The sequence below is a fragment of the Triticum aestivum genome, chromosome 4A (genome assembly GCF_018294505.1).
Source record: "Triticum aestivum cultivar Chinese Spring chromosome 4A, IWGSC CS RefSeq v2.1, whole genome shotgun sequence".
Lineage (NCBI taxonomy): Eukaryota > Viridiplantae > Streptophyta > Magnoliopsida > Poales > Poaceae > Triticum > Triticum aestivum.
Window position 1 is genome coordinate 737,169,834 of NC_057803.1, and position 13,148 is coordinate 737,182,981.

General features: G+C 44.7%; 1 protein-coding gene across 1 annotated transcript; it reads left to right on the plus strand.

Annotated features, from left to right (window-relative positions):
- Nucleotides 1-12,619, plus strand: LOC123084464 (benzyl alcohol O-benzoyltransferase-like). The gene is made up of 5 exons (XM_044506053.1): nt 1-812; nt 1,205-1,208; nt 1,300-1,356; nt 10,925-11,332; nt 11,558-12,619. Exons 1-5 carry the CDS (start codon nt 1-3, stop codon nt 12,485-12,487), a joined length of 2,211 nt encoding a protein of 736 aa, XP_044361988.1. The 3' UTR covers nt 12,488-12,619.
- Nucleotides 12,620-13,148: the final 529 nt, after the last annotated feature.

Here is a 13,148-nt window from a genome sequence, read left to right on the forward strand (position 1 = left end):
ATGCAAGCACTTGGCTTCATTCCTTCAAAGTCTGATACCTCGTTATTCATTTACGACAAATGCAACACTCATATATTTGTTCTCATCTATGTTGATGATATTATTGTCACAAGTTCATCCAATGAGGCTATCACAAGACTGTTGAAGGATCTCAGTGCAGACTTCGCTCTCAAGGACCTTGGAGATCTGCATTATTTCCTAGGGATAGAAGTGAAGAAGCATGAGGGTGGTCTTCATCTCTCCCAAGAGAAGTATGCAACAGATCTAGTAAAAAAGGCTGGTTTGCAGGGGTGTAAGCCTTCACCTACTCCACTATCCAGTTCAGAAAAACTGTCCCTTACAGAGGGGCAGCCTTTGAGTCAAGATGACAGTACAAGATACAGAAGTCTGGTAGGTGCACTTCAATACTTGACACTTACACGCCCTGATATCTCATTTGCTGTTAACAAGGTCTGTCAGTTTCTTCATGCACCCACCACAGTTCACTGGACTGCTGCAAAGCGTATAGTTCGATATGTGAAGAATACTCTCACAATTGCTCTGAATTTTAGTAAGTCATCATCCACACTTTTGAGTGCTTTCTCAGATTCTGACTGGGCAGGCTGCTTAGATGATAGGCGGTCTACTGGTGGATTTGCAGTATTTTTTGGTCCCAACTTAATTTCATGGTGTGCAAGAAAACAGGCAACTGTCTCTCGATCCAGTACAGAGGCAGAATACAAACCATTGGCAAATGCTACAGCTGAGATCATATGGATGCAATCACTGCTAAAGGAACTTGGTGTCAAAATTACTCAAGCTCCTTGTTTATGGTGTGATAATCTGGGTGCTACATACTTGTCTGCTAATCCAGTGTTTCATGCTAGGATCAAACACATTGAAATTGATTTTCACTTTGTCAGAGAACGAGCGGCTCAGAAGAAACTTGATATACGTTTCGTGCATTCCAAGGATCAGATAGCACATGGATTCACAAAACCTCTTCCCACAAGAAGCTTTGAAGACTTCAAACATAATCTCAACTTGATGAAGTTGTGATTAAGGGAGGGTGTTAAACGTAGCTTTTGTAGCATAACATGTTGGGTTACTTGGCGCATATACATTAGGTAGTTAGGAGGGACATTTATCTTAACTATAAGTCCTTATCTCTACCTCTTTCTTCTTTCACAAGATTGTAATCTCAACCTCTGTATGCGCTATCCAGGGAGGTGCGCCCCTGTCAATATATCACGCAACAGCGCCCCCACAATGGGTAAGACGCTTTCGCCTATTCGCACAGTGAATTTCCATGTTCTGTAGCTTGCTACAAGACTGGGCCAGATTGATACGGCTATGGTGAAGATGGAAGTGCTTCTGGTAAGCTTTTCCTTTAAGTTTCTACTTGTACTGCAACATAAATTTACTTTCATGCATGTCGATTTGGTGGATTCCTTCTGTAACAAAGTTCAGCATGTATGCTGGATGTATATGTGGTCCCGATTAACTTTGACATCTGTTCCACAAAACATAATCATCCTTCATTCAGTTATAAGACCATCTTATTTTTATGTTGATGACAATAAATTTGTTCTTGCATTTTGTGGACAGCGTTTCTTGTTGCTTTCCTTTTAATAATTTGATTTCCCATGCTAGTATACGATAATTAATAGAGAAAACAGCTTGGTTTCTAGCTTTGTGTTGACTTGTTGGAATCTACATGCTGGTCAACAGCGGTAGGCAGAGCTTCTGACCGGAAATCGGCTGCAACTGCCGGACAGGAATTACGCCAAGCAGCATCAGAGACGACACCAATGGACTTGCATATCAGCATGGAACCGGTGGTAATTCATGGCATTTTTATAGAACGCTCTTGCTCTTTGTATAGGCTTGTACTTCCCATCCATGTCAACACATCTGACATTGTGCTTCACACAAAAAGAAGTGACATTCTGAAGGAATTCTTTCCATCCAGCATCTTCTCTTAGAACTTGCAGTTATACCTTTGTGAACTCAAGAAGATCAATTTCATTCACAATATCTTGATCCCTCTTTTGCAAAGCGTTGCTTAAGTCACTTGTGTACCTAAATATTTCATTCATCAAGTGCAACATGAAAACAAACTCAAATGATTTAAATACTTCCAACATAGTCCGAGCTCCTAAAGCCTCTGCCCCATTACTTTCTTTCCCAAGCCTAAAGAGAACTTTCCTGTTTGAAGGATACAGAGACATAACATGCATTAGCGTTTTGTAGTGAGATCCCCATTGTGTATCACCTGGCCTTGCTAGGCTCCCTCAACCAGTTTTCTTTCTGTTTTTTTTTTCCTTTTACCGGGTTTCCCAGTTTTCCCTGTTTCTTTCTTTTTTCTTTTTCCCTTGTTTTGTTTTTCTGTTTTTGTTTCTATTTCTGTTTCTGTTTCTTTTATTTTATTTCATTTTATCATTTATCATTTTTTTGTACTTTGTTTCCCATGAAATGTTTTGAAATCTCAATTTTGATCATGATTTTGAAACTGTTCATGGTTTTCAAATTTTGTTCACAATTTTAAAAATGCGCTCACAATTCAAAAAGGAATCAGTATAGATCACAAAAATGTTCAATGTGTATATAAATATAGTTCAGTGTATATCACAAAATTGTTCCAGGTGTAGTTAAAAGTTGTTCAACATATATTAAAAAATGTTAAATGTATATGTAAAAATGGTTCAGCGTATGTCACAAAAAATGTTCAATCGTATTTAATTATTGTTCAGCATATTTCACAAAATGTTTAATGTGTGATTAAAAATGTTCATCGTACATTACAAAAATGTTTAAATTATATTAGAAAATGTACAACAGCCTAAATTTCGACTTTTTTGTCTAGCGTTGAATTTAGTTCTTAAATGTTCGCGCGGCCAAAAATAACGTTTACACTCATTAGCTCGACTGGCAAAGAACAATTCCATTCAATCGTCTGGTCTCGAGTTCGATTCCTCGATCGATCGTAGTTTTTGTGGAATTTTAGTGCCTACTCTGTACAACGCAACGAGTGGGCTGGCCCATTAAGAAAGTGCCCTGCGTGAAAGCTCGTCTGTTTAACGTCTCACTAAGCCCAACTGCCGGCCCAACGTTTCGAACCGCTTATAAAAGAGTATCGCCTGCTTTCCGTCGCGGGGGTCGCCCTGCCGTTGTGGCTAGCACGTCCATACACTCACCCCTATGAACGCACACATGCACACCCTACCATTATGAGCACCTTCGAAAGACAAAGACCGCATTATCCTCTTGAAATTTAGAGTGAATTCCGGTTTTACCCCCAATTTTGACATATTTTACACTAATTACCCCATTTAGCAAGATTTCATCCATTTTACCCCATTTAGCAAAAATGTTGCCACAGTTTACCCCGTTTAATTTTTTTGAGCATTCTGACCGGTGGGTCACAATTGTCAGGTCCAGCTGGCATGCCACGTCAGTGGTTTTTTCTGGCTATTTTTCTCACTGCTGAACTGAACAGCGCCGCTTCTTCTGACCGGCTCAACCGATGGAGGTCGCTCGCGGCACGTCCAACGTCCAAGTCGGCCGCGCGCCACGCTCGCTTCCCATGGCTTCTCGTTTGCGTTGCTCTCCCCCAATTAACATTCAACCTGATTTTCTTATAAGTGTGAAGTTTCTCCAGCATGTTCACCATGCCTGCATCATCTGTTAACTCAATCATGGAGTTCCCGTTGGCCCCCTTCTTCTGATAATTAGCGCTGTCCCAAGGGTTGGAACCCAATTCCTTCATCTTCTCCTTTATGTCAAAATAAATAATGAAATCCCTCTCAATCATCTCTGGCTCTGGATTCTTGTATCCACAGACATGTAAAATATGCCTAACACTCTACATCCCCGTTGCCATCCATACTTAATCCACGGACATACTTTTCAGTCAACATATTTGCTACCTAGATATTTAGATATGTAGGTGCATCAGAGTTAGTAAAGTAGTATATTTACACCACTTTAATCTAATCTACAGAATCATCCATACTTAAGGCCGTATATGATAACTGAAGAAAAACATACATGATTTTAGATTATACCGGTAACAATTTCTCCTATAATTTATTCAATGGTAATATGACATGCTGATCAAGTACAATCGTCCCATCAGAATACTTCAAACCGGAAATGAGTTTAGTAGGGAGAAAAATAGACAGGAAAAACCCGTTGACATGGCATGCCAGCTAGACCTGACAAATTGTGACCCGTAGGTCAGAATGCACACAAAATTTAAAAGAGGGTAAATTGTGGCAACACTTGTGCTAAATGGGGTAAAACGGATGAAATCCAGCTAAATGGGGTAATTAGTGTCAAAAAAGGCAAAATAGGGGGTAAAAACCGGAATTCACTCTGAAATTTACGAAGTCATCATAGGCACCTCGTCGTCGGCAGGAACGTCTCCTCCCATTGAATGCGCATCGCTGAAAATCCTGAAATAAATCAAGAAATAAATGCGAGCACCAGGATTTGAACCCTGGTGGGCTGGGGATACCACAGTCCCTCTATCATCTAACCATAGATTGGTTAGTGCCAGTATCGTTTTTCCTTATAGTACAACACAGTATATAGACTATATATACCTAGTTTTTTCACCCCCCCCCCCCCCCCCCCCGAGGCGACTTTTTCGGTGCCGGCGCCGAAAAAACACCCCAGTCGCGCCTCCAGGACGCCGTAATCCGCCGGTTCGGCCCGTTTTTGGGCCCGGCGATCGCAGGCCGAACACGGCGCACTGGGGGCGCTCGGGGGCTCCGGCGCAAGGGAAAAGCACGGCTGGCCCACACCGTCAGGAGAAAAGTCAAGTTTTTCTTCCCCGACTCGCCTCCCACCCCCCGCGCGCTCAACCGCCAACAGCTGTATCCCGGCGCCGCCCACTGCCCTTCACCGCTAGATAGCTAATCCCCGCCGGAAAAAGAGCAGAGGTTCACCGAGGCAGCCCCTCCACCAGCAGTTGGGCGTTTTTCCCGGCCGCGGAGGGGAAGTTTAGCAGCGGGTACGCAACCACCGGGCGCAAGGTGTTCGGAGATTTGCCTCCCTCGGCGATGGACTCGGACGAAGAGGAAGCGCTCGCCATGCTGCTGGAGGAGGAAGCCGAGGCCGACGTCCAGGAAGATGAACATCTCATGGTGCTCGCCGCCCTCGCCCAGCTTTTGGTGAGCAATGAAAAGCCGCGGCGAGGTGGCTCGGCGCCGGGGCAGATCAAAGCAAAGAACCGACATCGTCTCGAAGGCTACTGCATGCTCTACTCCGACAACTTCACCGATTCTCCACTGCTAGGTGACAAAACATTTTGGCGCCGTTATCGGATGAGTCGAAAGCTCTTCCTCAGGATTGTGAATTCCATCCGGGAGTTTGACAGCTACTTCAAGTGCAAGATGGATTGCACCGGCAAACTTGGATTCACCTCGATCCAGAAGTGCACGACAGCGATGAGGATGCTTGCATACGAAGCTGCCGGTGATTCACTCGACGACTATGGGTGCATGGCCGAGTCCACCACCATTGAGTGTTTCTAGAAGTTCTGTCGGGCAGTGGTGGCAGTGTTTGGACCGCAATACTTGCGAACATCCAATGCGGAAGACACTGCTCGGATCCTAGCACAGAATGCAACAAGAGGATTTCCTAGGATGCATGGAAGCATCGACTCCATGCATTGGAAATGGAAGAACTTCCCATTTGCTTGGCAGGGGATGTACAAAGGCGCCAAAGACGGTTGCAGTGTGGTACTTGAGGCGGTGGCCACACAGGAACTCTAGATTTGGCACTCCTTCTTTGGTATGCTAGGAACTCACAATGACATCAACGTGCTTCCCTGTCTTTGCCAAGCTTGTTGAAGGTCATTCTCCTCTGGTGATTTTCGAGGTCAATGGGCGGCACTGCAACAAGGGGAACTACCTAGCTGATGGCGTCTATCCGATATGGTCTATATTTGTGAAGACTATCTGAAATGCTGTGCCGGGAGGCAAGAAGTCCCACTTTGCCAAGGTGCAGGAGGCTTGCAGGAAGGATGTCGAGCGGGCTTTTGGTGTGCTCCAATCTCGATTTGCTGTTGTCCGGTACCCTGCTCAGACCTGGTCGAAAGATCAAATGTGGGAGATCATGACTTGTTGTGTCATCTTGCACAACGTGATCATCGAGAGCGAGCAGGAAGAGCCAGTGTTTGACACTGAACCATACTACAGGCAGGGTCCTCTACCGAAGTTGATCACCAGCTACCGGCAACCTGGACTGCCTACCTCAGTATGCGTCAGGAGATCCGAGACCCACAGGTGCATCATCAACTGCAGCAAGATCTGGTGGAGCAACTATGGAGGATCAAGGGCGACGCCTAGCTCGACGTGTGATGAATTTTTATTTGTTGAAATATATAATTTGTATTGAACTATTTGTTGCTGCACTATTTTGTTGAACTATTTAATTTTCTGTGATGAACTATGTGATAAAAAATTATTTATGTTGATAACTGAACGCCGAGCCACGATGAATCACGTCAAATATGGGTCTATTCTCGCCCATATGGGGCCTTTATTCGCCGAAAGTGGGCCGAGAACTGGGCCAATATAGGCGCCTGGGGGTAGTCCTGGCCATCGGAAGCCCGGCCCGAAAAAGCCCGACCCGGCCCGGCTCGATGCTGCCCCCGGGCCGGGCTCGGGCCTAGTTTTTGAGCCCGAAGGCCGGGCCGGGCCGGGCCCAGGCCCATCATTTTTGCATTTTTCTAAAGGTCGGGCCGGGCCGGCCCGAAGCCCGACGGGCTTTTACATGCTTGGGCCGGGCTTGGGCCCAGAAACACAGGCCCGATGGCCGGTCCGGGCCGGGCCCGGGCCTGGGTTTTTTGTGTCGGGCTTGGCTAGGCCCGGCCCGAGGTTTGGCCAGGTATACCTGGGAGCGACGGCTGGATGCCCAATCGTTCCGAGCGCCGATTGTATCGCCGGCTCGCCCCCAGGAGCGATTTTTATGCCTCCTGGGAGGGGCCAACGGCTGGAGGTGCTCTAAACACTGCATGCACGCACACAAGCAGACCGGGAGTGTGCACGCATGCACGTACGTAAGCACATCATTCAAGCGTGCAGACAAGCACAAGTATAACACCTACGAACATGAAATTGCAAAGAAAAAGGCACGCACAAAACGCACGGAGCATGCGACACATGCAAGCAGCGACCATAGACACAATATAATAGGATACTCTCTCTGTAAAAATAAATATAAAAACTTTTGGATCGCTACATATATTTTTCTTTTGTTCGGTTTGGACACAAATCTTGTCTGTTTTAACTGGCTAGGGCTGGGGTTTGAATCCCGCAGAAAAGTTTTACTTCCCCTTGTTAGCTGATGCTTAGTTGGTTGGACATGTGGTGGAAATTGGTTGTTGGTTGCTGCTTAGTTGGTTGTCAGCTGATGCATATTTCTATAGTACTCTCTCTGTAATGAATACTATATAGTGTACTCGGATTGAAATTATAAATCAAAGGACCATGATGCAATGTGAACTATTAATCGAGTCCGTAGATGGTTGACAAAGCTGCAATTCAAAGTATAGTACCTACTACAGTACACCAAAGGTACTGTTATTTACTAAGGTCATAGAAAGAATGTAAATGTTGAGCTGCTTGCGGCTATCATCCATCTGTGCACATACGGCGTACCTGGACTGGCCAGCCGCTCCGTAGATGGTACACGCACTGACAGCTGAGCCGTGAGACTGGCAACTATGCTCTCCAGGGTGTGCACCAATCACAGGCACTTTAACATGTATTGAAAGATATGGCTAAGAAAGAAGTTAAAGCAATAATGCTTGCAACTTGATAGTTGTTTTTGAAAGGTTTCGGTTGAGATTGTTTAAGATGGATGTAGTGCAAGTACGAATTTCAAGTATGCAAACTTTGCTAGTACCCGCGTAATATTAACTAGTGGTGTGGTGGGGGTTGACAGTTGGCTTGTGCGCAGTTAGCTGGTGGTTTAGATAAAGTTGGTTGGTAATGTAGTAAAATGTTGGTTGTGACTCGGTGGCTAGGAGGTGTATTTAACTTTGTCAGGACAAAAAAGAAGGCAGTGTGTAAAATTGTGTGATGGGGGGGTTGTCTTTCTCTTAAGAGGTGTCCTGTTTCAAAACATCAATGTCGGTGATGTGGTAGTTAGGGATGCTGCTTTCAGGGTATAATTTTCCTTGCAAAGCATCTTGAAATCATTACTAGTTGTTCTTGTAGATTCGTCTAGGTTCTTCTCTGCCCAACAATCTTAATGGGTCGAGAACTTCGAGCCTCTTGTCCCAAATATGCACGTTTATTTTTGCAAGGTCCTGATATTCACGTTGAATAGCCAGTAGTGGTTTGGCGCACTCTTGACGCCTTGGTCTAGCAACTATATAACTAATATCATGACCTACAGAATTTGTGGTATTAGATAGGGTATCATGAGTATACTTTTTGCCCACTATTCCTATCAAAAAAATGTACACGCTAAGAAAATGAATATCATGTCTTTGAGGTCAAGGTGCATACTCTTGCTGAATTTTGCCAGACTTTGTCACCGATAGTTTCAAACTGTTGCATTTTTGTCTACATTTTCAACATATAACAAAAGATGGTTTTCATGTTTAATCTCGTGATGAATGCAACTTGTTTATGTGTTTGCTTACCGTAACTCTCAGTGCCATGATAAGTTGATAACCTTCCTTAATGAGGCTAGCAACTTCTTCAAGATGACATTTATGCCTACTTTGCTGACCCTATCATTTAGCATGCGCCCAGACTTCATTGAGTCTGCTAATTCCTTTACGGTGTCAAAGGAGCCGTCATAGTTGATAATATGTGTGATAACAAATAAATAGGTAAAAGAGGATGTATCACATTACATATGGGTTACACTCGGAAAAGTCCTTTGATACGACTTGCACAAATATAACTTGTATACCCAATAAAAAATTCATGTGACATGCCACAATACATTTTTTACATGCAATATACTACCTATAAGTTGTTTTCTAGGAGTTTGCATAATTTTTTAACTGATTTAATATTTTCTATAGTTTAAATGTCTTCACTTAATGACTTAAGTATAGCAAACTGGCCCAAAAAAATGTCAAATTTTGACAGGTCACATGTAATGGTTTATTTTGAGTGTGAACATAATTTCAAAGCCAACCGACGAAGTTGCGGTTGATTCGCAATCAAATCTGGTTCGTTCCTTCTCAAAATCTAGTTTCTGCCTTGTAGTTGGTCTCTTTCTTAAGTAGTCTACATGAAAACTTTTCTCAAATATTCTGAAATTTATGCCACACCCTCTAGCGATGATACCATGATACCTAGCCAAGTTACATAATTTTCAAGCTTCGTTTGAATTTCTAAGAATTAAAATGCCAATGACCACCATGTTGGTGCCCGAGTCTCGGTCACCTTGTGTCCGGAACTCCTCTCATTTCCTTATATAAGTCCTAAACATACATTAAGCACCATCAATAAGATTTTCAACCTAATTATGGTGATTATTCATGTAGCGTGTAGTTTAAATTTGAATCATATATATTAAATGCCTAGAAATGCACTTAATAGATTAAATATAGCAAACACGCACGGGTAAATGCATATATGACATGATACGTGTAATGGCATGTGTTTAGTGTGGAAAACATTTGAAGGACAAAGGAGAAGAATTAGCCGCTTCGTAAACAACCCAGACTCGCTCCCTTCCGAAACCTAGTTTTTTCATAGATGGTCGGTGTTGTAAGATGTATATGTGAAAAAAAAATCGAATATCTAAAAAAAGTTACCATAGGCTCCATGGCTGACATATTGACACCATGCCAAGTTTGGTGCTTTTTGAATTAGTTTGAATTTTGATAATTAAGGAACCACTGAGCTATATGTTGGTGGTTGAGCCTTGCCCCCCTGTTGTTTGGCACTCCGTTTATTGACTCTTGTGTGGCCTAAATATAGACTAAAGAACAAAAATAAGATTTTCAACCAATTTCATAGTCATTTTTTTAATTGTATCAATTAAATGCCTGAAAATACACTTAATGGTTGAAATATATATATAAAAATACATGTCACATATAATGTTGTATGTTGAGTGTAAAAAAGATTCCAAGGTACCTTTTTTCGGAAAGCAACAGTAGCTTTGCATCCAAACCTAACCCAAGAAGAAGGAAGAAATAAGAGAAGAAAACAAAGCAAAGAAAAGTGTGAAATAGAAAACAAAGAGAAAATGAATAAAAGATAAGATAAGAAAGCAAAGGAGGAGAAAGGAAAGCAAATAAGAGAGAGAGAGAGAGAGAGAGAGAGAGAGAGAGAGAGAGAGAGAGAGAGAGAGAGAGAGAGAGAGAGAATATTTTTCTAAGTCTTAGTCAACTGAGAGTTGGTTAAGTCTCAGTCGATGCGATATTCGTTCGGTCTCGCGTGAAGATCTGTGTAAAAAATTCTATTTAGCTTTTCTTTTCTTATATGCTATGTCACTTGACTGAAACTTGATTAAATCCCAATCAACTGAGACCTAGCCACATAGAAAAAGAAACAAGTGTTTGCCGAGTGCTTGTAAGAAGACACACGGCAAAGGTGACTGCACCATCGCCAGTCAGTCCAACCGTGGTAAGGGCAGAAACGTTTCACTTTGTTTACCTAATGCCCGTCAGAAGACACTTCTCTTTGCCCAGTGGTCATTTTTTACACTCGGCTCAGGTGGGCTTTGTCGAGTGTTTTCCGTCGGCACTCGGTTGAGGTTGCTGTTTGCCGAGTGCACAAACATAACGCACTCGGCCTAAAACGATTTTCCTATAGTGATAGATTTTTGTAGGACTACATAAATTTGAATCGTGATTTAGCACAGGATGTTAAGTTGCTGTGTTTGCATGCGGCTGTTTGGTACGGACATAGTCACTACATATATACCTACAAATAGCAGCAGCTGATCGATCAAACATGTGTGTATTGTCACCTTCCTTTTTACCTCGCCCGCGGCCCCTACTCCGTGGGAGCTGAAGAGGCTCTCCGACATCGACGACCAGGACGGGCTCCGCTACCAGGTCCTCATCATCCACTTCTTCCGGCAGCACGACGGCAGGGACGACGATCTTGCGCCTATACTACGCGGCGCCATAGCGGCGATGCTCGTGCACTACTACCCGTTCGCGGGGCGGCTGAGGGAGCTCGAGGGCCGCAAGCTCGCCGTCAACTACACCGGCGAGGGTGTGCTGTTCGTCGAGGCTGACGCCGACGTCCGCCTTGACCAGTTTGATGCAGCCCTGGGGCCGCCTTTCCGGTGCCTCAACGAGCTCCTATTCGATGTCCCCGGCTCCTCCGGTATCCTCGACTGCCCGCTCCTCCTTTTCCAGGTATGCTTTCGCCAACTTTCGGCTTTTGGTAAGCCTAAAAAAACAGTTGAGACTTTTCACAAAGGGATTGCTAAGTCTCAGTCGACTGAGAGTTAAACAAGTCTAAGTCAATGCTATATTCGTAGGATTTTATGTTAAGATCCGTGCAAACTTTTAAAAACCATCTAAAATGTACCCTAACTATATAACGTGTCATCCAATACTGAGCCTCCTGCATGCATGCAGGTGACACGGCTCGCTTGCGGAGGCTTCATCATGGCTGTGAGGATACAGCACACGATGGCAGATGGGGCGGGGATAGTGCAGCTCATGGGTGCTATCGCAGAGCTGGCTCGGGGTGCGCCGGCGCCAACAGTGCGGCCGGTGTGGGGGCGCGAGCTGCTGCAGGCACCGCAGCTGAACGATGATGTACTACTCCCACCGCGCTTTGCGCACCGTGAGTACGATGATGTGATGGACATGAATGGCGCCACTGTGCCCTTGGAATTCATGGTGCACCGCTCCTTCTTCATTGGGTGGCGGGAGATCTCGGCCATCCGATCCCACCTCCCGCCGGCTCTCAGTCGCGAAGCTACCAACTTCGAGGTCATCACGGGGTGCCTGTGGAGGTGCTGCACGGCATCTCTCGCCCCCCGTGCCGATGAAGAAATGAGGATGATCTGTATCGTCAACATCCGTTTCAAAAGCAACACTATCATCCCCGTCGGCTACTATGGCAATGCCTTCGCTTCCCCGGTCGCCATCTCCACTGCCGGTAACTTGCTCGTCAACCCTGTGAGCTACGCCGTGGAGATGGTGATGAAGGCGAAGCGGGAGGTGGATGTGGAGTACATCCTCTCCGTGGCGGCGCTCATGGCACAACGCGCACGGCCACACTTTGCTGTGGCACGCGGCTACCTCGTGTCGGACGTGACCAAGTTTGGATTCCGCGACCTTGACTTCGGCTCGGGCAAGCCGGTGTATGCCGGTCCGGCGAAGGGTGGAGTCGTCGCCATACCATGCGTCGTCAGCTTCTTCATTGCCGTAAGGAACGCCATGGGTGAGGAGGGTATCGCAGTCCCCGTGTGCATGCCCGGCCCCACCATGGACAAGTTCGTTAACGAGATGGGCAAGCTCATGCGCCCGGCATTGGCTGACACGTTTTTCAAGATCTGATCTGCCATCTCAGTTGAATCGTCATCTGGTAGCACGGTTTCAATTGACCATCAAAATGACTGCGCTTGTACCTGAAATCTCGACCGGCTACATGCTTCTGCGTTTAGTCACTTTTTTCTTTAGCGAACGATGTAAGCATGATTTAAATAATTAATAAAGATAGTCATGATGGCCTTTCCCTAAAAAAATTGTAGAATACTATATATCTATATCAATACCCATATATAGTATGGGAATAACTTACGCCGTCATCCATTGGATCTACTTCATGTAACAGCTGAGAATTGGCAAACCCAAGAGTTCTAGCGGTCAAAATTATCACAATCCTTCCACGTGGTCATGGCCTACTCGGCGTGGACTCCCTAAAGGTTTCCACACAAATTCATCTATTTCCATGTCATGTTTTCATGTTGAGTCTGAACAAGCAGCAATAAAGAGATTGGCACATACCACCTGAGCGCAATTAAAAAATATATTAGGGGTGAGGAAAAAAGCCGCGACAAAGGAAAAAACATTGTAAACTAATGATAACGCAAGAGTAGGGAATCGGTTATAGCCTTTTCGATAAGTAAGATTGTCGAACCCAACGAGGAGTTAAAGGTAAGATTAATATTCTCTCAAGTTCTATCAACCACTGATACAACTCTACGTGCAATGTTTT

Coding starts and splice junctions, on each gene's coding strand:
- LOC123084464 (XM_044506053.1), top strand. CDS start 1: ATGCAAGCACTTGGCTTCATTCCTTCAAAGTCTGATACCTCGTTATTC. Junction 1,357..10,924: donor TGAAGATGGAAGTGCTTCTG/GTAAGCTTTTCC, acceptor ATCAAACATGTG/TGTATTGTCACCTTCCTTTT. Junction 11,333..11,557: donor GCCCGCTCCTCCTTTTCCAG/GTATGCTTTCGC, acceptor GCATGCATGCAG/GTGACACGGCTCGCTTGCGG.